Below are 22,790 nucleotides of genomic sequence, written 5' to 3'. Positions count from 1 at the left end.
GCGGATGTTGCTTTTGGTCGCAAAGTTTTACAGGCCGCTGTTCGGCGGATCGGATCGTTCGTATGAAAGGAGCCAGTCAGTTTTTTAGGCGGATCTGATCGAATCCTCCATGCATTCCTATGGGGCAGCGGATGTCAGCGGAGACATGTCTGCTGACACCCGCTGCCATCCGCATCTGATTTTGTCCGTGAAATCCGGACGGATGGAAACCCTATTTTCCATCCGTCCAGGAGATCGGATGAGAGCGGACAGGCGGTCCGCGCTCATCTGATTCCCCATAGAGAGCAGCGGGGCTCTGACACCTCCCTCTCTGCACACAGTGCGGAGACAGAGCTGTCATCCGCCTGCTCAGCGGGGATCAGTGGATGGATCCCAGCTAAGTAGAGAACGGTCCGCACTGGACAGCAGACCGTGTGAAAGGACCCTTAGGGAGGACTAGTCCTCTTTAAGGGTGTATGGGTTTTTTTTGTTTTTTTTTTTCAGGTGTGCTCCAGTTGTTCCTGGTTGAGCTCCATGTTACCTGGTTGGCTAGGTTTAGCCTTTTTTCAGAATTTTTCTGCTGTGTTTTTTCCCACCCCTCATGTTTAACACTGCTTTGGGACGTCCCAATGGTCAAGAAGATTCTGGAGCTCTGTCCGTCAATGAATGAAAGAGAAAATTGGATTTTTGCCTTACCGTAAAATCCTTTTCTCTGATGTTAATTGACAGACAAAGCACCCGACCCTTGGTTATTGAGTTTGGTTATTTTTCTTCTGACACAGCTTACAATTAAACTGAATGTCTATAGCAGGAAGTGGGTGTATACCCCTTGGGACTGCCCCATAAGCTTGGTAAAGCTTTTTCCTGCCTAGTGTCCTACTCCTGTAGGGGGCAGCATAACCCAATGGTCAAGAAGATTCTGGAGCTGTGTCAGTCAATAAACATCAAAGAAAAAAATCCAATTATTTTTTTTTTTTTTGCTAGAAAATTACTTAGACCCCCCAAATATATATTTTTAAGCAGATACCCTGGAAAATAAAGTTATTATTGCAATTTTTTATGTCACACGATATTTGTGTAGCAGTTTATCAAAAGCAAATCTTCAAGAAGAAATACACTTTAATTAATTAATTTTAGTGCATACAAACTCAATATACTACCCATTTTTTTGGTAAAATATAAAAGATGAAATTACGCTGAGTAAAACAGATACCAAACATGTCAGAATTGTGAACACCTGTAGAATGGGAAAAAAAACTACAGTACATTTAAGTATTTATAGGCGACACTTTAAAAGCCTTTATTTATTACCAGTTTAGAGTTAAACAGGAGGTCTGGTGCTAGAATTATTGCCCGCACTCCGGCGTTCGAGGCAATGCCTCACATATGAGTGTTGGACCTACATTCGCATTTGAATGGGGAGGGGGTTGCTTTAAATCCATCTTGTGCATCTGATGGAATAGGAAAAGGTGATCGGGTGGCTGTATAGCAGCTCTGATCACTTCTACTTTGTACAGAGTCGCTGGCTGAGAAAATTTATATTAGGATTATGGCTGCAGCCAGAATCTTAATATCCCTGCTCCCATAGAGATGTATGAATGAAAATATTTCATTTTGCCTTGACATACCCTTTAACCTTTTGCTACGTTATAAGTGAGTGGTACAAATTGCTTCCAAGTTACAGGATACTGCACGGCAAACCGTGTTGCACACTTTGCATATAAGATGCCATGCCACAGTGCTGAACCATTCTACAACTGTACCAAGTCTTCCCATTTTTCCTGTCTGCTACCTGCATTGGATTAATACATAGAAAATAATTGTCCCATATGACCTGCTGCAAGTTTAAGGAAACATTTATAGGCCTCTTGCACATGGTATTGATGTTTGAGCATCTGCTTTTTATAGGCTTAATTTCAGGCATTTGTTTTGCACAAATTCGTGAATATATGCCTGTTATACGCCAGTTTTCGCACATTTGCACAAACCATATTGCTGCTCAGGAAAATTCAATAATATTTATGCTCATATGTGCGCATTTGCTTGAACTGGTGTAAAATACTGACTGGGAACGCAGATTTTTCTTTTTTATTGGAGAGCTTGTTTACACACCTGTGTGCACAGGCACATTGTAAACAATTAACTGCATTTTAAGACCCGTTCACACTGGGGCAGCGCCTGACAGGTCGCCGTAGGTCGCCTGGCATAGAGAAGCTGTGGACCCGTTCTAAAAGGAGCAACACAAGTCGCTCCGACTTAGAAAAAGGGTCCGGAGCTTCTTTGAGGCGACTTGGAGTGACCTGCATTGACTTCAATGATATGAAGTCCGTGCCAGCCGCTCCGAGGTCGCGGTGCGAGCTGCGCACCGCGACCTGTGAGGTTGCCCCGGCAAGTCGGATTGCTCCAGTGTGAACGGGGTCTACATCAGTAAAAAAAAAAAAAAAAACTATGTACTGAGCTTTTCAAGCTGCAGTGTGCAAGAGGTCTTATACTGAAAATAAATCTTATGAATCTTTACTGAAACTTGCATACAGAAAAAAAAAATATGCATTTCACTTTCTCTCCCCTAGCACAGCACTTAGGCCTGTTTTATAAAAACTTGAAAGAAGAAAAACAGTTGTTGTCCATAGTAACCAATTCATTTTTAGCTTTGATAAACTTGAATAAAAAAAAAAAAAAAATAATAATGGACCAATCACTATAGGCAACAGCTCCCCATTTTCTTTTCCCCTGTCTTCACAATTAGACTCCTTTTGATACTATATTTTGGTACATATTATCATTGCTCTAACTTTATTGGCTTAAGATATAGTGCTAATTCAATACACTGAAGAATTTGGTAATTTAGTATTCGAAAGAAAAATGTGTAGGGAAATAAATGTTTACCGAGAAAATCGTATATAATATACAACATTAATTTATTCTTATGCCAGTGCTGAAGTACAGAATAAGTAGACACAATGTTAATAAATGTAACCGACTAAATCCTCCTTCATATAAAAGCAACCTGGATAATCATAAATACTGATTTAGTTTACATTTTATTAAGGTTATATTATACTGTACGTATTATCCCAGTTGCTTTGCACATTTACTTTTAGTAATTTGTAACCTGTCTTGATATTTAGCATTATTATAGCTTTAGATCTGGACTAGGGTCTGAATCTAGTTGATTGAATTAGCACTGTTAATAGCCTAGTATAATATAGTTACATGGAGTGACTGATTTAGCAAACCTGTTCTTAATTATTTACAATAAGATCTTAGCATTCGGAAGTTCTTTTGACATTTTGTACACTGTATGTGTTTGTTTTAGTATAAATCCATAAATTTTTTTCCACAATGATTATATAATCATATTTATCATCTGTACAGTATTTTTACATGCACATTTCACATGGTCTCTGTTGTCCTTTGAGGAACATACACTATATTACCAAAAGTATTGGGACGCCTGCCTTTACATGCACATAACCTTTAATTGCATCCCAGTCTTAGTCTGTAGGGTTCAATAGAGTTAGCCCACCCTTTGCCGCTATAACCGCTTCAACTCTTCTGAGAAGGCTGCCCACAAGGTTTAGAAGTGTGTCTATGAGAATGTTTGACCATTTTTCCAGAAGCGCATTTGTGAGGTCAGGCACTGATGTTAGAAAGAAGGCCTGGTAATATAGTGTAGCTTGATTGTAATTAGGCAACATCGGATTATATTGCTGCCTACAGGAGAAATGGACATTAGACACACTGGGGTTGAATTACTAAAACTGGAGAGTGCATAATCTTGTGCAGCTGTGCATAAAAGCCAATCCTCTTCCAGGTTTCTTTGTCAAAGCTTAAGTTTTAAGCTGAAGATAGAAGCTGATTGGCTACCATGCACCACTGCAGCAAATTTTGCACTCTCCAGTTTTAGTAAATCCACCCCACTGAAACTGAAGGACAGCCCCCTAGAGGCCATAGCCTCTTACACCTTGCCAGTTATGCTGGATGTCTCGTTCCTCTTTGCTGTATTTTTAGCCTGAATTTGGAAGATTCTTACAATCACCAGCTAGCTGTAGAACCACGCCGGATGCTGAAATCCTGGAAGCCTTTCTAGTTAGTCATGAGTGCATAATTCCCCAGTAAATATACTGCTGTTTTCTTGCAACAGTCCTGCAGTCAACAGTGCAATCCCAGCTGTGTTTCTGTGGCATAGGGCTCTGCTCCTTAGGTCAGGTCATTATATGGGGATTCCTTGTACAGTATCGGGACCAGAGCTGCAGCACTTCACCTGAGACCGTCTCTATAAACTTGCTTGTTGTAAATGAGTAGCCGGTTTATGACTACTGTATGTATATGAAGCAGTATGACAAGAAAGGGTTTTCTTTTTCCTAAGATTTCCTATTTATTCAAATAGGATTACATGCCAATAGTATTCTTTTACGATTTCGTACATTGCCTCCCTTCTTTTTATTACGATTTAGGGCTGTTTGCTGCTTTGGTGACTAAGCACTGTCTAGATTCAACCGCCATTTGGAATATTTTGCTGTTTCTCTGCCTTACAGGCTTCTGGTGTAGTACCATTTACTGGTGTCTCTGCGCTAGGGATTGCTGAGGTGGCCAAGCTCTCATTTGGCTCAACCACCATTTGAATTTCCTGCTTGTTCCTCTGTTTGACAGTGGGTGTGTAGGAGAGCACGTCAGAACATGCTAGACCCAGACACTTCCTTAATGTAGCTTCCTGTGTGTGGAGAGTCAGTTGTGTTAGTTTTTCGTCCTTGTCCCTCTCGTACTTGCGTCTTTTTGTCTACACAGCGGCATTTGGGCATCTGGCACATCTTTGATATTTTGCAAAAATGTCAGCAGTGACCAGTGGTAAGTTGGCTGCTATTCTAACCCCAGAATACCTGGAAGCCAAGCAGAAAGCCATGTGGCTGCAGTGAATCTTCAAATCAGATCTAATTTTCATTATGTGCAAGTTTGTTTTAGGTACAGCAATTATATGTATTTTTTTTTTTTTTTTGCACTTTCTCAACTCCCTGTGGGAACTGTCTGCCAGTGGCAATTTCTGACACCACTTTTTTTTTTTCACAGGTACTCATTACTCTGCCTGCCTCACATTAGATGTATTTTGCTCTGGTATATAAGGATTCACATTTCTGTTAGTGCAATTTGTTGCTCCCTTTCGTGACAAGGACTTTCAATCTCCCATCTCCGCTTTCCCCAGTGGAATCTGATGCAGAGCTGTCTGCTATTTCTGCTGTCTGACAGGGATCCTGTGGAACATTTGTTATTGGACTCTTTCTTTAAAAAGAGGGGACTCCACAAGCTGAATTTCAGTCAGCAGCTGTTTAATCTAATGAATAAAAAACTGTTTTTCTTTAATAGAGGAATTCCGTGAGCGGATTTATTGTACTTTCTACTTCACAGTGCTGGTGATTGGGTTTTCATAGACCTAAGCTTCCACCAAAGTCTTTATAAGGCTGGAACCACCCAATTCCTTTCTTTCTATGGCTCCTGGCACTCTATTCCCTCTGTAAGACTTGTCTCAAAATGGTCTACTCTTTTCATTCCTATATAAGATTTTCCAGCCTTTAAGGACTCTTCTGACTTGAGGTTTGAAGCATTTTTTCAATTTATCTACTCCCTGTTGGGGTGGATCTGCCCTTCAACCCATACATGCCTCTGCATTCATCTTCCAGACTATGGGGGTTATTTACTAAAGGCAAAGCACTGTGCACTGGAAGTGCAGTCACTGTAGATCTGAGGGGAATATCTGAAATGAGGGGAAGCTCTGCTGATTTCTACCATCCAATCATGTGTAAGCAAAAAATGCGGTTTATTTTCTTTGCATGCCCCCCCCCCCCCCCCCCCGCCTCTCAGATCTACAGTGACTGCACTTCCACTTGCAGTGCACGGTGGATTTTCCTTTAGTAAATAAACCCCTTTGTCTGACTTGGCCTAAATCCCTATGCAGGAACCTAGCCGCGTGTTGATCCTTATGTGCGATGCTGCTCTGGATGCTAGTTGGGTTATATTTAGGTAAATTTTCTTTTGTCTACAGCTGCAGGGCTGTTTGGTTTAGAGGCTTGTTTGGGGGAGCAATGTTGTATTACGGTCTTGTTATGAATACCTTACATGGGAGAACACTTTTTTTTGCTATTGCTGGATGAAATAACTGACACCAGGGAAGGATGCATAAATGTGGGAAGTACTTTCTGTTTCTCAACATTAAATGTACGTTCTTCAGGTATTGTTGAAAGAGGGGATTATCCTTCCCATTCTGGTTTGCAGCTCTTTAGAAACCCTTAGAACTCTTAAACCCTTAGAAAGCACTTGTGTTTTTTGGACTTCATGGCTCTCTATGCTTTTATTTTTTTTTGTCCTTAAAGGAGAATTCTACTTTCATTAAAAAAACATAGCGTATAAAATAACCACACAAAACATTTTTTAAATCTCTTGATGTTAAAAATTGCCTTTCTACTTCAATCTGAAGCTGCTGTATTTTTTTAAAACTCTAAAAATGCAATGCAATATGGCAATTTAGAAGTGTTCTTTACCCATTTATGTACAGAATGCCCCAGAAAGTTTATCTTTGCAATGTACATAGATAACACATAATTGGATGCATTTTCTCAACAAAAGTCACACTTTAAATATTTTGTATGGAACTTTTGCATTTAGCTATTGTCTCTTGATTGCAGAAACCTCTTGGCATCCATTGAGATGAAACACTCATATTTTCATATTGCCATCTTTCTAGCATCTTAGAGTTTTTGTTTTGCCATTGGGCCATCTCTTTGGCCTTACCTTGACAGTATTCAAAAAGATTCTTATTCAAGTTCTGGATCTTCATCTAAATTTTCCGGTCATCAGTTTACTGAAGATCTACTGCAACAGGAGCTGAATCCCTATGACTTTAGTCTCCAATGTGGACTTTGGAGGACTTCAGATGGATTCTGAACCTCTAAAGAATCATCTCTGATTCTGTCGCATCACTTCCAAGGCTTGGATCTTCCCATTGAAACCTTTAAAGCCAACATCGGGTTCAGCCCTATGTCACTGTATTCGATAGTTGGACTTGATGTCATCCACCTTCGAAACAGTTCCATTTCTTCAATTCCATTCCTGTTTTCTTTCAGGCAGATGGATTTCCTTGTTATTCCAAAAGGTCCTAAGAAGTTCTCTGGCTTCTAGTCCCACTATTTCTAGGTGAATTTGAGAGGTAGTGCAGAGCTGTGAGATAAAGTTCCCCATTTTACCGTTAATGCCCCGTACACACGTGCAGATCGTCGGCCGAACGATCGGCCGTCTTTTGTCCCCGGGCTGTCGTGTCTGTTGAAAAGTGCAAAAGACTGCACAAGAATTTTGTCCGCCGACTACAGCCGACTGCAGAAGTGATGCCATGTGATGGTTAACTTTCCCTGTGTTTTTTTCTTTTCTGAGCATGCCCAGTCTTGCAAATCTGCTGTCTGTCGGCCGAATTCTGTATTGACTGGCGAACAATCGGCCGCTCTGGTGTCGGCATACAAAAATTTTATTGCTTGCACGACAGATTCTTTTCGGCCGAAAGTGCGTTGTCGGCTGTCGGAAGCATCATACTAACAAGCCGAAAATCAGCCGACCGGTCGTCGGCCGAATCTTTTCGGCCGACAATCTGCACGTGTGTACGGGCCTTAAAGCCCTCTCTATGAAGGCAGTGAGTATTCCTGGGGATTTTCATCATTAAGCTTCTGTGTCTCACACCTGTAAGACTGCAACCTGGTCTTCTGTGCACATGTTCTCTAAGTTTTTTGAAGGCAATGTATCTGCCTCCCCTTGTTTTTCCTTTTGGCTAGGTCCATCCCTACGCTGCTTAATGACCATCAAGCTGTGTATCTCAATAGACAATAGAGAATATAGGATTTCTGTACTCACTAAAATTATTTTCTCTGAGTCCATTGACGGACATAACTCCTCCTCCACTCATACTAACAGTTCTGCTTTGGACTGCTTGCTAAAAAAGGGAAGGTGTGAGGTGGGAAACTGTTTATAGCTTCTACTGGGTTTTTTTTTTTTTTCTTCTATTTGCCTAGTGTCCATTTCTACTTTAGGTGGCAATAGAACCCTAGATTGCCTATTTACCATTAAGCTGTGTCCTTCACTGGATATTTCATTTATGGTTGTTGCCTATACTACACAATTTTAGTAGTGCAGACCATGCTGTGTTGCAGTAATCACCCAATGCCTGCTTTGGATATGGGTAACTAACAGGTACCTAAACCACAAACCATCAAATTCTGCCATTGGCAGTCTGATCTAGTGGTATCTGTTTAAGAGGAAATAAATAGTTACACACCGGGTTCCTGGTCTATACGGAGTGATAGCTGGAGGCGGTGAAGGAAGGGACATCAGGCGGTTATCCTTACATCCCAAAGCGTGTTTGACTCTCATGAGTCTAATCCTAAGGTGAGCTGCTTATCTTGCACTAGCCACTGGGAGCACTGGAGTGAAGCATGCATCACTTTATTTTGTGATCACAGATGAAGATTGTTTTTTGCTTTCATCTTTATGATTCACTATTAATTGGGACTATTAATATCACTAGCAATCACTATTATTAGAGTTGATTTATTAACATTGAGTTGTTATCTTATTTATGTTATTTAGACACATTTATTGATATCTTTTCACTTGGTGCAGCGATATTGTTTATTGATTAATCTAGTAGTATGGTGAAGAGCTGGCACTGAACATCACCGGGTATTCCAATGTTCTATACATCTTCAACTGCTGATAAGGGGAAGTGAACAAAAGGAATTCATCTATAAATAAGGAAGGTACATGAAGAAGTTAATCACATTCAAATCTGCAATACAAACAGTTACACACTTTATTCTTATAGGCTGTTAAGGGTAAATCTTCAAAATTCTTTATACAAAGCCCTGCTAATGAACATTGTCTTTATGCCATTAGTCATATTGATCAAGACTGAGTCTGTTAGGTGGTTGTAAGGAAGCAAATTCCAACATTTTAGGGCTGATTGGTGGCTGTGGAGAAGTACCTCCTATCCATAGGAAAAACACATTTATACATAAGGCCCTGGATGTCCTGAGCCTCCTTCAGAGCATGAACATATGACTTTGTAGCACCACAGAAATCACGGATAAGTCCATCCAATTAAGTGGTAAAATCTATGTGAATGTAGTGACTCTATATTTCCCACTCTGAATCGGTGAAAGAATCACCTAACACAGGATATTATATGACCCACCTAAACCATAAAGGCATAAAGTCTTCACACATTAAGGAGTGCTAATAAATATATTATATATCCATAATATTACATTTTCTCAAGACACTGATCCATGTATATATGTGCACTGCTCAAAAAAATTAAAGGAACACTTTGGAAACACATCAGATCTCAATGGGAAAAAAATATCATGCTGGATATCTATACTGATATGGACTGTGTATTGTGTTAGGAGCAAAAGGATGCCACATTGTTTGATGGAAATTAAAATGATTATCTACAGAGGGCTAAATTCGAGGACACCCTGAACATACTCATCTTTTCAGACTGTTTTTTTTTTTTTTTACTAAATTTGCATTTGGCTAGGGTCAGTGTCACTACTGCTAGCATGAGGCAATATCTGGACCCTAAAGAGGTTGCACAGGCAGTCCAACTCCTCCAGGATGGCACTTCAATAGGTGCCATTGCCAGAAGGTTTCCTGTGTCTCCCAACACAGTCTCAAAAGAATGGAGGAGATTCCAGGAGACAGGCAGTTACTCCAGGAGAGCTGGACAGGGCCGTAGAATGTCCTTAATCCATCACCAGGACCAGTGTCTGCTCCTCTATGCAAGGAAGAACAGGATGAGCACTGCCAGAGCCCTACAAAATGACCTCTAGCAGGCCACTGGTGTAAAGGTCTCTGATCAATCAAAAAACAGACTTCATGAGGGTGGCCTGAGGCCTGAACGTCCTCTAGCTGGCCCTGTGCTCACTGTCTGGCAAGGTGGAGATTGATTGGCACTTGCCATTGAACACCAGAATTGGCAGGTCTGTCACTGGTGCCCTGTGCTTTTCACATATGAGAGCAGTTTCACTCTGAGCACATGTGACAGACGTGAAAGGGGACAACGGTGTTATGCTGCCTGTAACACCGTTCAGCATGACCGGTTTTGGTGGTGGGTCAGAGATGGTATTGGGAGGCATATCCATGGGGGGACGCACAGACCTCTACAGGCTAGACAATGGCACCCTGACTGCCATTAATTATGGGGATAAAATCCTTGGACCCATTGTCAGACGCTACGATGGTGCAGTGGGTCCTGAGTACCTCCTCTTGCACGATAATGCCCGGCCTAATGTGGCGAGAGTATGCAGCCAGTTCCTGGAGGATGAAGGAATTGTTACCATTGAATGGACTCCATGCTCACCTGACCTTAATCCAATAGAACACCTCTGTGGCATTTGTTTTTGGTCCATCCTACGCCGACAGGTTGCACCTCAGTCTGTTCAGGAGCTCAGTGATGCCCTGGTCCAGATCTGGGAGGAAATAACAGAGGATACCATCCGCCGTCTCATTACTAGCATGCATACAAGCACATGGGGGCCATACAAACATTTTGAGTTGCTGCAATTAAATTTCAGCAAAATGGACTAGCCTGCTGCATCATTTTTTCACTTTGATTATTAAGGTGTCTGAATTCAGCCCTCTGTAGGTTGATCATTTTAATTTCCATCAAACAATGTGGCATCTTTTCGTTCCTAACACATTACCCAGTCCATATAAGTATAGATATCCAGCATGGTACTTTCCCTATTGAGGTCTGATGTGTTTTCAAAGTGTTCCTTTAATTTTTTTGAGCAATGTGTGTGTGCGTATATATATATATATATACACACACATACATATACACACACACACTATATTACCAAAAGTATTGGAAAGACTGCCATTACACGCCTATGAACTTTAACAGCATCCCAGTCTTAGTCCATAGGGTTCAATATTGAGTTGGCCCACCCTTTGCTGTCCACAAGGTTTAGGAGTGTGTCTATGGGCATGTTTGACCATTCTTCCAGAAGCGCATTTGTGAGGTCAGCCACTAATGTGGATGAAAAGGCTCACAGTCTCTGCTCTAATGCATCCCAAAGGTGTTTGATCAGGTTGAGGTCAGGACTCTGTGCAGGCCAGTCAAGTTCCTCCACCCCAAACTCGCTCATGCATGTCCTAATGGACCTCACTTTGTCATGTGGGAACAGGAAGGGGCCATCCCCAAACTGTTCCCACAAAGTTGGGAACATGAAATTGTCCAAAATGTCTTGGTATTTCTGACGCCTTAAGAGTTCCCTTTACTGGAATTAAGGGGCCCCACCACTTAAAAACAACAAAGTCCCACACCATAATCCCCCCTCCACCAAATGATATTTAAAGCCTTACTTCTCATTAATAATGAGAAAACTTCAGCGTGACCAGATTTAATTACGAAGGTCTGTTGAGTGACCAAGGGCCAATATATGTAAAATCTTTAGACAGGCCTCCCTTCCCGCAAATGGCATACCAGGGTTTGCATGGCTTACCAATATATGAAGTAATAGATTCTCATTATACTATCAAATAATGTTTGACAGAAAACATAACATTTTACAGCATAAATACAATTAGCTTCCAATAACAAATCCACAATGTTTTAAAGCCTAGTTGAAGCCTCAAATCAAATGTTAAATAAAATTAGAATGCCGTAGTGTTATTGGTCTATATCATCCCTTAGCTCCTACAAAAAAAAAAAGTCCTTGCATCACACCTTGTTATAATGAAGGACCACAGACCTCTGTGTGAGACCAGTGGTCTCTCTGCAGTTGTCTGCAACATCCCCTGCTGAGTCACATCTACAGAGCTCTAATCAGTAATGCTTGCTTTCTGCAGAAAGGCGTGAGACAAGGCTCTTTCTGCTGGGGAGGAGGGATGATTTAACAAGATAAAAAAACATATGACTATTTTATTGCACCCTGATTTTTTTACCATTTGTCCCAAAACTCAATTTGGGCTTTAAAATGCATACTGTGCCTTGGTTGCAATGCATACAATGCAAAAAGGTCTTCGTAAGTTGACTCTAGAGGTGGACAGATTCAGTGTAGGTGAAGGTGTTAAATGGTAATATAACAGGCTAGCTTTGTGTGATGAATAGGGGGGTAAGAGCCAAAAATAATAATTATTTTTTTGCACTATAGTTACGATTTGTGTTTTCTGAATGACACCACTAGCATTCCTTTAGACTTCCTATAAATTGCACAATTTTCATAGTCTGGACCTTGCTCTGTTGCAGTCAACATATGCACCACCTAAAGAGAAGTTATTCACGTCCATTGCAATGACCTTAAGGGGAACCTATGCCCATGCACACTAAAATATTTGTATATACTGAAACAGCAGTAACGCACTTTAAAACAAAAGACTCATTCTACTCTACAGCTATAGGCACTGTGGAGAGATTGATCTTCAAAGTTCACAACAGAAGCAATTCAATTATTTTTTTTTTCCTCCTATTACTTTCTATTGCACTAGAATTTTTGCAGTCTGGCAGCCCTCTGATGGAAACACACAGCAGGTGTAGCTAAGCTGTTAGAAATAGGATCAAACCAGACTTTGGAGTCTTTGTTTTGATCTTTGAGAATTAACTACTTCACAGTGCAAGCCGCTAGTGAGGTTGGTGATGACTTGTTTAAAAACCTTTTGACTGCTAGTTAAGAATGTGTATACACTTTAATGTCCATTGGGCACAGATGCACTTTAAATATTTGAAAGAGTACTCTAAATTCCATCTGTGCATATCATATATATATATCATATATCATATGTAACAAGTGATACTGCTATCAATTCCCAAAACTTCACCAAGATGCCTATCTTCTTGACAATTGGATGCAATGGCACACAAATAATGTTAGGAGCCAGGAGGCTGTTGATTTGCATGTTATCAGAGCCAGGAAAGTAAAAATAAGTGATGCTTATATTTAGAGATCCCTCGTTCCAGTCTACAACCAGATTATAATTTAGAATGCATCTTCCTAAATAGCCAGAGACCTTACTGTTTAGTGGTTTAATTGGAATTACAATTATGCCCATACTATGGAAGATGGGGTCATTTTTCAGTGAAATTTTCATTCACACAAGAAAAGGAAAAGTCACTCGGGGAATGTTGATTATAGACATCAAAGTTTCTACACTTCATTAAAAAAAGGTTCAGTTTAAGTTTGTCATGATCCTTGGATAATGCATCTCGATGCTGTGTAATAATGAATTTCCTCTCAGTTACTGAATAAACTTCACAAAACTCTTCCACTGAGGCCACTGCTGAGGATGGATATGGCACGAAACACGTAGACAGACATTACGCTGGCATGCTCAGTCCTTGGATGAACTGTAGTGGAAAGCAGAACTTGTTGGGCAGAGCTGTTCCCAGTATATCACAGTGGGGTTCCGATTCTTCCCTTTTTATAGTCTCTTCACCTTGTAGATATATTTTTTGCTCTGCCATAAATCTTGTGCACTTGTAAACAGTCGCAGGAACCCTCTGTGCTATGGTTTATGCTTGAAGTGGGCTTCCACTGGAAAGAAAGGTTTGTAGTTAAAGGGAGACCCAAATCACATCCCCTAAGCATACACAACTGCCTCCAGCAGCAGAATCACTTTGCTTTCTGCTATTCATTTATAGAAATAAATCTCACTTAAATGTCTACTTTTGTATTTACCGTCCATTCGTACTCCCTGCTGTTCTGCTTTGCTCCTGAGAGAGAAGTGAAATTCCTTGAACTTTGAGTATAAGGAAGCATGTGACTTACTCCCATGTGACAGTGCTTGTACTTGACAATTGGCTGCTCATTCATTCAGCACTGTTACATGGTGGTAAGAGACTACTTTGAGCTTTAGAAAAGTCTTCTTTTCCTTGTTTCAGCTGCTGAGTGGAGTGTTCTAAGCTCCTGCAGGGGCTGAAATTAAAAGTATTACTTTGCCTGCAAGAACAAAGAACGATTCACCTTAAAATAGACCTGCAGCCAAACAAATCACCCCCCACCCTACCAATTCTGACACTCCCTCCACCTACTTGTTTTAAAAATGGTTCTTTTCCAATTTAGTGTTAACAAAATTACCTTTTGATTTCATTCTGTAAACACTGTTGTTTTCTAAAGCTATCATAAATGTACTTTTCTCAATTTAGCAAATTGGGGGGATCCACTATCGAATTACAGAACACTGCCAGAAAAGAGGAATTTCTGACTTGCCTGTAAATTGCATATCCTGGAGTACAGTACAGGACACCGGCAGATTATTCATACACCATGGGTTATAGGTGTGTACCTTTACGTTAGTGGACACTGGCAAAGCATTTGTGGACAAGCCCCCAGGGTGCCTCCACTATAACCATGCCACACTCCTTAAGTCCTCAGTTTTGTATTAAGCAATACAGAGTAAACAAATAAATGGAAGAGAGGGTGGCCTGTGCCCTGTACTTTACAGAAGATATGTATATACAGGTATTTACAAGCAAGTCAAAACTCTTTATCATAACCGTGTAGTATAGGCACAGACAAGACTATTCAAACACCATGGGACATCTCCATGCAATAAATAGGAAGGTAAGAAACAATGAGACAAACAGAACTTTACCAGTAGGCCAAAAAAACAGGGGCAGAAGACCCAACTCAGAGTGCCGGTGTGAGAACCTTGCAACCAAAAGCTGCATCAGCAGAAGATTGGATGTCCACCTGGAATAACTTTAAAGGGTATGTATTGAAGACTAGGCGGTGGCCTTATGCAACTGGGCAAGAAAGACGTATTGCCAAATGCCCAGGAACTCCCACCGATCTACAACTGCACTTACAAAGTGCACGGTCTATTTGCCTTTAGTAACTTAACTCCAGTGCGTATTGCAAGAGGAGTTAATACAAGATACACCTTGAAGGCAGATTCTTACAAGTGAAATTAAAGCCAAAGGCCTTTGAAAAAGTATGAATTAGGCAAAGACTTGACCTTTGAGAGTTCTTACAGGCAAGTTCTAGCCAAGACCTGTTTGTATGAAGGCCTGAATGTGAAGCCCGGAGTAATCTGTGCCTGTATTCACATCAGGCATGAAAGGACTTCCAGGTGTGAAAAAGATTTTTCTGGAAGACAATTTTTTTGCTTTTGGCAAGGTAGAAAAGAAAATGCCATTAGTGACCACTGGAGGTCATGTGTAAATATTCCATGAAAACCATAATGACTGAAAAAAAGTAGCAATGTTGCAAATGAGTGAAACCAGAGTATCGGCAGAAGTAATTATACAACGCCTCAATATTATATAACTAAGAGTAACGATATATCATATTTAGAGCATAAAAAAAGCAGTGAAAACAAAAATAAAAACAAGCCCTTTAGATGTAGCTAGTTGCTAAATACTAAATACTGAATTTTATCTCTAGCTAATGGCTGCTGTCTCTATGTGCTGGGCTTGGGAAATCGGAATCTGCAAATAACAAAGAGAGAAAGGGGCACCAAACAGCCTCATAGCATTGTATGACTTTATTCAGTTGAACAAAATAAAAACAGTAACTTGCACTGACATGTCTAGGAGAGAAACAGGAATGTCACAATGTGTAGAAAGCCCCTTCACCAGTGGATCAAGCCAACTGGCTACAGCCACCAGCGGGTAACCAGCCATCGGTGTCCATTCCTGCCACCAGCAGCGTCTCCCCATACAGCAGTGGTGGCTGATTATCAAGCAGCTGCTGTAGCCCATCAACTTGATCCACTGGTGAAGGGACTTTCTCCGCACAGTAACATGCCTGTTTCTCTCGTAGACGTCTCCCTTTGCTTTTTGTAAATGGAAACATGCAAATTGGCATTTTGGATGTCCATAAAAGCCATATATTCCTTTTGTCTTAGGGAGGAAATGACTGACCTTGCAGATTTATACCAAATTTTAGAATTTAAAGGAATCATTTAAAAGGATTTAAGTCCAGAATAAGACAAATACCTCCATTGGGCATTGATACACGTAAACAAGTTTGAGTAGCATCCTAGTCTTGTTTGAACCTGTCTTATGGTGGTATTGGAACAACCACTCCCTGGGACAAGAGACGGTTCAGGGCAATCTGCAAATCTAACTGTCCTTGAAGAACACAGTGATTGGGTGAAGCCTGGAACTTTTTGTGCCCTTTTAAAATCCCCAATAGATTGACATGCAAACTTTAAAAGATGTCCTCCACTCTTATGAGTGTGGGTGCCCCTTGATTTGTGAGGTGGACTTAGGGGAAGGCTTGGTGGCCTTTGTGGGCCAAGCCTTGAGCTGAAGGAAGTGCTGAACTTAGGTTTTGAAGTTGAAGCTTGGTTAGAGCAAACTGGTGCTCTACATTTGGAGGAGCTAAGGGCTCCTGAGGAGGGGGACTTTGGAACCTTCCACTGTGAAAGTAAAATCTTCTCAACAACGACCCCTTTGATGAATTGGTAAGGTGCCTCACTAAATAGAGGTTTTTCTTGGTAGAGCATATGTGTAGAGCAACTTTTTCAGGCAGCTTCAGCTGTCAAAGTTTAACCCATATGTTTCAGCATTCAGCAGACTCCGACAGCTGACTCCAGCCTTCCTCTGGTCCTCCTCCAGACCCTGCACTTTTTGTTTCCCAGCCCAACCCCCAGCTTCCTCCCCGAAGCAGCACAAGGGGGAGCACTGTGATGTAAGGGAGGGTGGGTGCTCTGGACATCTAGTATTACAGATACAACTGGACCTTTGAGGGCAACCAAAATGCAGATGCGGCCCACAATGAAATTGAGCCTAACACCCCTGTTCTAGGGTATTCACAAAAAAAAAAAAAAGATGAAGGCAATTGCTGTAATTGTTCTGTAACAGCACCATCCTGAAATACAGGGTCATGTTGGTGGTTTATTGTCCTAGTCCTGTTAACTGCAGTTTGACATACTGAAACTGCAGCAAGATCTGGTTGCAAAGCTGGCAAGAGAAAAGGGATCTTTTAAGAACATTTCTAATATTCAATTTACAGAATCTTTGAAAGAAGGAACATCTTCGATAGGTACAGTGAGATGTTTATTTAGGACACCGATGTCAGGATTGGAGTGAAAATCCTTTATGGTTTTGTCATACTGCAGATTCTATCTGTGCATGAGCAGGGAATGTTTTGCAGGTTTTCCAGATCTGTTTGTACCCAAAGGGGCATGGCGAGATGGAGGAAAGTCAGGATGCACAATGCCAAGGCTTGTGTGTGCAGAGGTAATGAGTTTTTCAACAATAGGAAGCATGCTGCGTGAAGCTCCTTCTTTAATATGGTGACAATCTGGAGAAGAAACATTTTCCGCAGCTTCCTCTAATACTGCCATAATATCCTTTTCATGCCCATCGCCCTCTTGGACCAGCATATCAGGATCCAACTCAAATGGAGAAACGGGCAGAAGAGGCATGACGTTATTAGACCCTGGATGAAGAAGGTTGTATATGGGCCATATTCTGTCCAAGGAAAAGTGACATAGATGCAGAGAATCCTGCTTTAGTCAGCTAGGCCATTTTTTTGTTTCCCTGAAACAGAGCTACGATCAGATGCTGAAACTGGTGTTAGAGCCGGCTCTTGCTCCAATACACGGGACACATCATCACTCTGAGGTTAAGTGTTGTGTTGGCTTTGGTGGAGCAAATGTTGGTGTGCAATTTTGTATTGGTTCCCTTTCATCTGGTCCCCATAGCTACAAGTAAGGATATTCCCCTCTGCAGAGTAAAGAGTATGCGTGTCTGTAAGGAGTATGTGGTAACGCAGGTGTAGACCATGCTGTAATGAATCCTTATGGCGAAAGGGCAGGTGGAAGTTCCTGAGTACCTTTTAAGGGCTCTAGGCGGAGGTGGTGTTAAAGTATGTGACCAGTGGTTCGATGTAACACCTGGTCATCTGACTGAGCTCTGAGGGGTTGAGTTTTAGTTTGAAAAGTTTACAATGCAAAGTTAATAGTGAATTCAGCACCCAAAGCAACATTACAGGCTATCCCCACAGCATGGGGTCTGGGAACAGTTCCCAAAGTTTTACCAAGGTTGCACCAATCCAGATACACTGCTTCTATGTTGGTATGAGAAGACTGGGAATTAACTGAGAAAATTGAAGATACAATTATAAATAAAAAATAAAAAACTGGTTAAGCCAATTTATGTTTTCTGTGAAGGAGAAAAGGTCCATCACTTTCAGACACTAGTGCAAAACTGAGGACTCATAAAGTGGGATAGAATTATAGGAGAGGCACTCTAGGGGGTGTACCAGCATTCAATCACCCAAAGGTACACACCTATAAGCCATGATGTATAAATAATCTGCCTGTATCCTGTACTGTACAAGATATATAATGTATTGCTTGGGTGATTGGTTAACTACTTTTCTTAAAAGTTTCCACAGTTAAATTGTAGGCATCCACTTATGAAACAAAAAGTCATAAGGCTTCCTCTACAACAGAAGTCAATTCAGAAATCAGTTTGACATGGTAAAACAAACATTTCTTTAGAATAAAAGGTATAAATCTGCAACAATTTAACAAAATCCTTACAATGTATACAGATCACCTAGAGAGGATTGATTTTTTTTTCTCAACAAATATGGAGTTGCAATGAACTAGTTCCACTTCATCAGTATTTTCCAAATGCTACAAACACTATTCATTTAATATACATTCCATTGATAGATTGTTGGGGAAAAGCCATACATACTTTTATGTATTTTATTCTAAGTCACTGTCTAAAAATATAAGACAAGAAGCTTAGTATGGCAATCCGGTAACTAGCATTTTTTAAAAGAGGTAAGCTATTGCAGTTTATTTATCTTATGAAAGGTTTCCTATAAGCACACAGCAAGGACAGCCCTTGGTATGGACCTGTGTGTATTAAGTCATTCAGCGAAGCATAACCTGTGAGATTCAAAGTCACTCTTACTACTCCACTTGGAGGAACCATTCTGATATAGCCTTAGCAGTGTTTCATGCCTTACCTGCTGAACTACCTTGTTCCCAGAAAAAATGACTAAACTTGACACACTAGACTAATGGATCTTGGGCTGCAACCAGGCCCGTTGCTACAAGGCAGGCAAACCAAGCAATTGGACAACGACTGGTTAAGAATAAATGCAACGACACTGTGTAAGGCTGTGAGCGCCCCTTTGATCGTCAATGCAGTAAAGTGCAATGACACTGTTATCGGGATCTCCCTCAAGGGGGCCCCTCTCTGCCTCAACAGGTTTGTAAAAAGTCTGATAAGTTCTGCAGACACAAGAGAGATCCCTGGCCTACCAGCTAGACTTTATGCAGAGTATGGACCAGCCCATGGACAGTGCAGACTGACAGCTCCTACTGTATACAGATAGCAGGGCTCTAAATGCAATTAAAATTCCTGCAGCCGGTGTGGATGAGTGAGGAGCAGATAGCATCAGGGTGAGTAGCTGATAGGACCCTCTGCTTCTACATCTGTGGAGTGCCGACAGGTCTGAAAACTTCCTTTCTTTTTTTTTTTCTATCTCCCTTCTAATCTTAGTCTTCCTATGCCTCTTTTTGTTTATCTGTCCCCCTCTCTCTCTCTCTCTCTCCTTTCTTTCTTTCTTTATTATATCTATATCTATCTATATCATATATGTATATATGTAGATAGATAGATAGATAGATAGATAGATAGATAGATAGATAGATAGATAGATAGATAGATAGATAGATAGATAGATAGATAGATAGATAGATAGATAGATATAAAGATACTTAAACTGTATGGCTATGCTGTGGTTCCTGTAGGCTTTGGGTGTGTGCGGGGGGTCGAGGGGGCCTCCATGTCCATTTTGCTTGGGGCCCCCAAATTCCTTCAAACAGCCCTGGCTGCAACCTGGTTCACCATTGTATACAATCTGGGAATTGGATTCTTCCAGTAACCCCCTCATTGTAAGAATGGTTCACCAAATGTGTCCCCAAAAATTATATTTATGAGGATCAGAGTTATGACAATTTATGATTACATAATCTCGACATCTGGGACCCACAGAGTTCATATGGCATTTCAGTACATTATTTCTGTAGGTGTTTATTCTTACCTGCATATTCCTGTGGAAGCATTGGCTTACTGAGAACTTTCTGAAAGGCTGCAATCCACTCCGAACGGTCAGTATCTGTTTCACAAGCAAAAAGGAACTTTCTGTCTGGAGTGGTTATGGTTATTCCATACTGCCAGTGATTTCCTTGTATGGAGGCTGGAAGTCCCTCTTCTACTTTATAGCGGTTTTCTGTGCTCCCTATAAAGACTTCTCCTCTAGGGAAGGCATCCTACAACAGAAGGATCGTAAGATACTGCTTCCACTATGGGATGACCAGTAACACAAATATTATATATAAAACAAATTATTACTTTGTCAGCAGAGGTACTACAGATATGAGATGGCAAGTTGCTATGTTGGCCTGTTGTACTAACCCCCACCTATTAAAACGGTGAGCTATGCGTGGTTCCTAAGAACTGATTAAAAGGGCAAAATAATCCAGATTCAGTACTAACGTCTTCTGATTTCTCCAAATATTTCTGTGTTGTAGTATGGTGACAATTATATGTTTTTTAACTGTTTCATATCTATTTTTAAACTATTTCTGTTGTTTTACAAAAATACATTTATTACAGGGCATACCTATGACACAGGATTCCAAGAGCATTATAGGTTTAAGAGGCATTACCGCAGATGCAGTTTGCCTTCATGCTCTCTCAGCTGCTGGATTGTTTCCACAGACCATGGGAATGTGCCCCCCCCCTCCCCCATCATGTGTCCCGGTCTTCACTATTTCACTTACGGGCACAGGACCGGTTAGTTGCTTGAAAGACCAGTGAACAGATGTTCACTGGTTTCTCCTAGCTAGAAAGAATCCAAGAGTGACATGTATTATGTCTCTTCCAGTTGGGGAAGAAAGGGCTTTTTAAGCCCTTTGATGCAATGGACAATATTTTGTACCAAAAGTTGTCACTGTGTCATGGATGGATACAAATTTAAGAGTTGACGTGTTGGGTAACTTATTAAGCTCATCTTTAATATTTTACCATAAATTGTGGGCAATACTGTATATTGCATTTTTGTGCACTAAAATTTACCTTTGTGTTTTTTTACTGAAAAAAAATGTGTTTGATAAACTACTGTGCTAATATTCCGTGACATATAAAATTGGAACTAACGCCATTTTAAGAAATGGCTCTGGCACTAAAAGAGTTAAACAAAATGTCCGATATTTAAAGTGGTAATTTTCCAGATCAACATGAATAACATTTATGTAAAACAAGAACTTTCTGTACAAACCACAACACACAGTGAGATTGCAGCCCTCATTATGTCACTGTGTCAGATGCATTAAACACTAATAAAACACTCTCTTACCAAAGGATCCTTAAAGTACATTAATCTTCTGTCATCCAAGGTGAACCATCTCTTCTTAAAGCCCTCTGTATGCTAAACACAGAGAGAACACATCAGAAACAAGCTGCGAGTGATAGATTCTAATTAGCAGATAAGTATAAGGTGTACAGTGCTGAGTGGAAAGAGGCACTAAAGGGTGTTTCCTTGGCACAGATCACAGACAGAGAATTGCAAGCTGTGTCATATCTGGCAATCTGTCAATGTATTCCCCCAGACACTGCTGTGATGTTAAAGTAAACCTATCATTACAGAAATACAGGCACTGCCATTACTGACCACCTCTTGGAAATGCTAGTTGCCTGGCTGTTGTGCTGACTCCAGAGATTTGACTCACTGACCACTTGATCAGGAAATTCAGAAGTCTGTGTTGTTTGTGCTTGTCACCAACTCAAAGTAGCGAAGTCAAAGCTGCTTCATATCTTTATTACAATTCTTGCATCTAGTGTCACAGAATGCTTAAGCGGCTGCTCATGTGTAATTTATATGTTTTAGCGTGGCTATGCTATATGATTTTTGGCATATCTGCCAGGCATTTTCAATAGGGAAGGACAATGGCAGCCTTCCTGTTTGTAACATGGTGAAATTTGCTGAGCATTATTATTATTATAACAATTGGTCACACAATGTAGTACTAGTTCAGCTTCAGAAAAGAAAACACATGCCCGCGGCTCTGACAGGCTTAAGTGCAGGAGTAGGGATGGGCTCAGGCGTGTTCGCATGGAAGTCTCAACCAACCTGAGCAATCCCGCCAGGAAGCCCTCACTGCACACTGTCAATTATGGCAATGAGGCATTTCCCAACCCGCAGCTGCACAAAGACACGCTGCCTATGATTGGCGGTGTGTAGTGACGGCTTTCTGGGGGGATTGCTCAGGTGGCTTGGGACTATGATCCAAGCACGCCTGAGCCCATCCCTATGCAGGAGATCATGTTCCTGATCAGCATATCAGGTGTGAACTGTAAAACAAAAATCTCATATGATGTAATAGGTTCTTATTTGTTTCCTTTAGGGAAGCCTATCCCGTCTTCAAATAACAATGTAACTATTAAAACTGCCCAATGACAAATGGAAATTTGGTCAGTTCAGCAGGAAACAAGCGAGTTTCGAGTTATGTATGGGCAGACTGGTTGTACTGAAGTTGATGCATCAACTGACCAGCACAATCAGCCTGTCTGATTTTCTTTTTCATGTGATCACTGCCGGTGGCTCTAGACACAAGCAGGGATCATTGTATTCAGAACATAATATCTCAGCGGAAGAGATCCCCCATCAGTGGTAATGTATGGCCTGCCTAACTTCCATCAGCTCATCCTCCACAGTACCACTTACCCCACTTACATTAGATTGTAAGCTCTAATTAATAACTGTACTGTATTATAACTGTACTGTCTCCCTTTATAT

General features: G+C 40.9%; 1 protein-coding gene across 1 annotated transcript in view; it reads right to left on the bottom strand.

Annotated features, from left to right (window-relative positions):
* Window positions 1-12,837: 12,837 nt before the first annotated feature.
* ADAP1 (ArfGAP with dual PH domains 1) overlaps window positions 12,838-22,790 on the bottom strand; it is a 304,117-nt gene continuing 294,164 nt past the window's right edge. The window contains exons 9-11 of the mRNA XM_082260649.1: window positions 21,351-21,422; window positions 20,034-20,262; window positions 12,838-13,550 (exon numbers count right to left, since the gene is read on the bottom strand). Coding sequence (XP_082116775.1) covers window positions 13,522-13,550; window positions 20,034-20,262; window positions 21,351-21,422 — 330 coding nt within the window. The 3' untranslated portion in view covers window positions 12,838-13,521. The remainder of the gene's footprint in view (window positions 13,551-20,033; window positions 20,263-21,350; window positions 21,423-22,790) is intronic.

The sequence above is a fragment of the Pelophylax lessonae genome, assembly GCF_965119305.1.
Source record: "Pelophylax lessonae genome assembly, chromosome: 6".
Lineage (NCBI taxonomy): Eukaryota > Metazoa > Chordata > Amphibia > Anura > Ranidae > Pelophylax > Pelophylax lessonae.
This window is presented reverse-complemented; position numbering and strand designations above follow the sequence as displayed.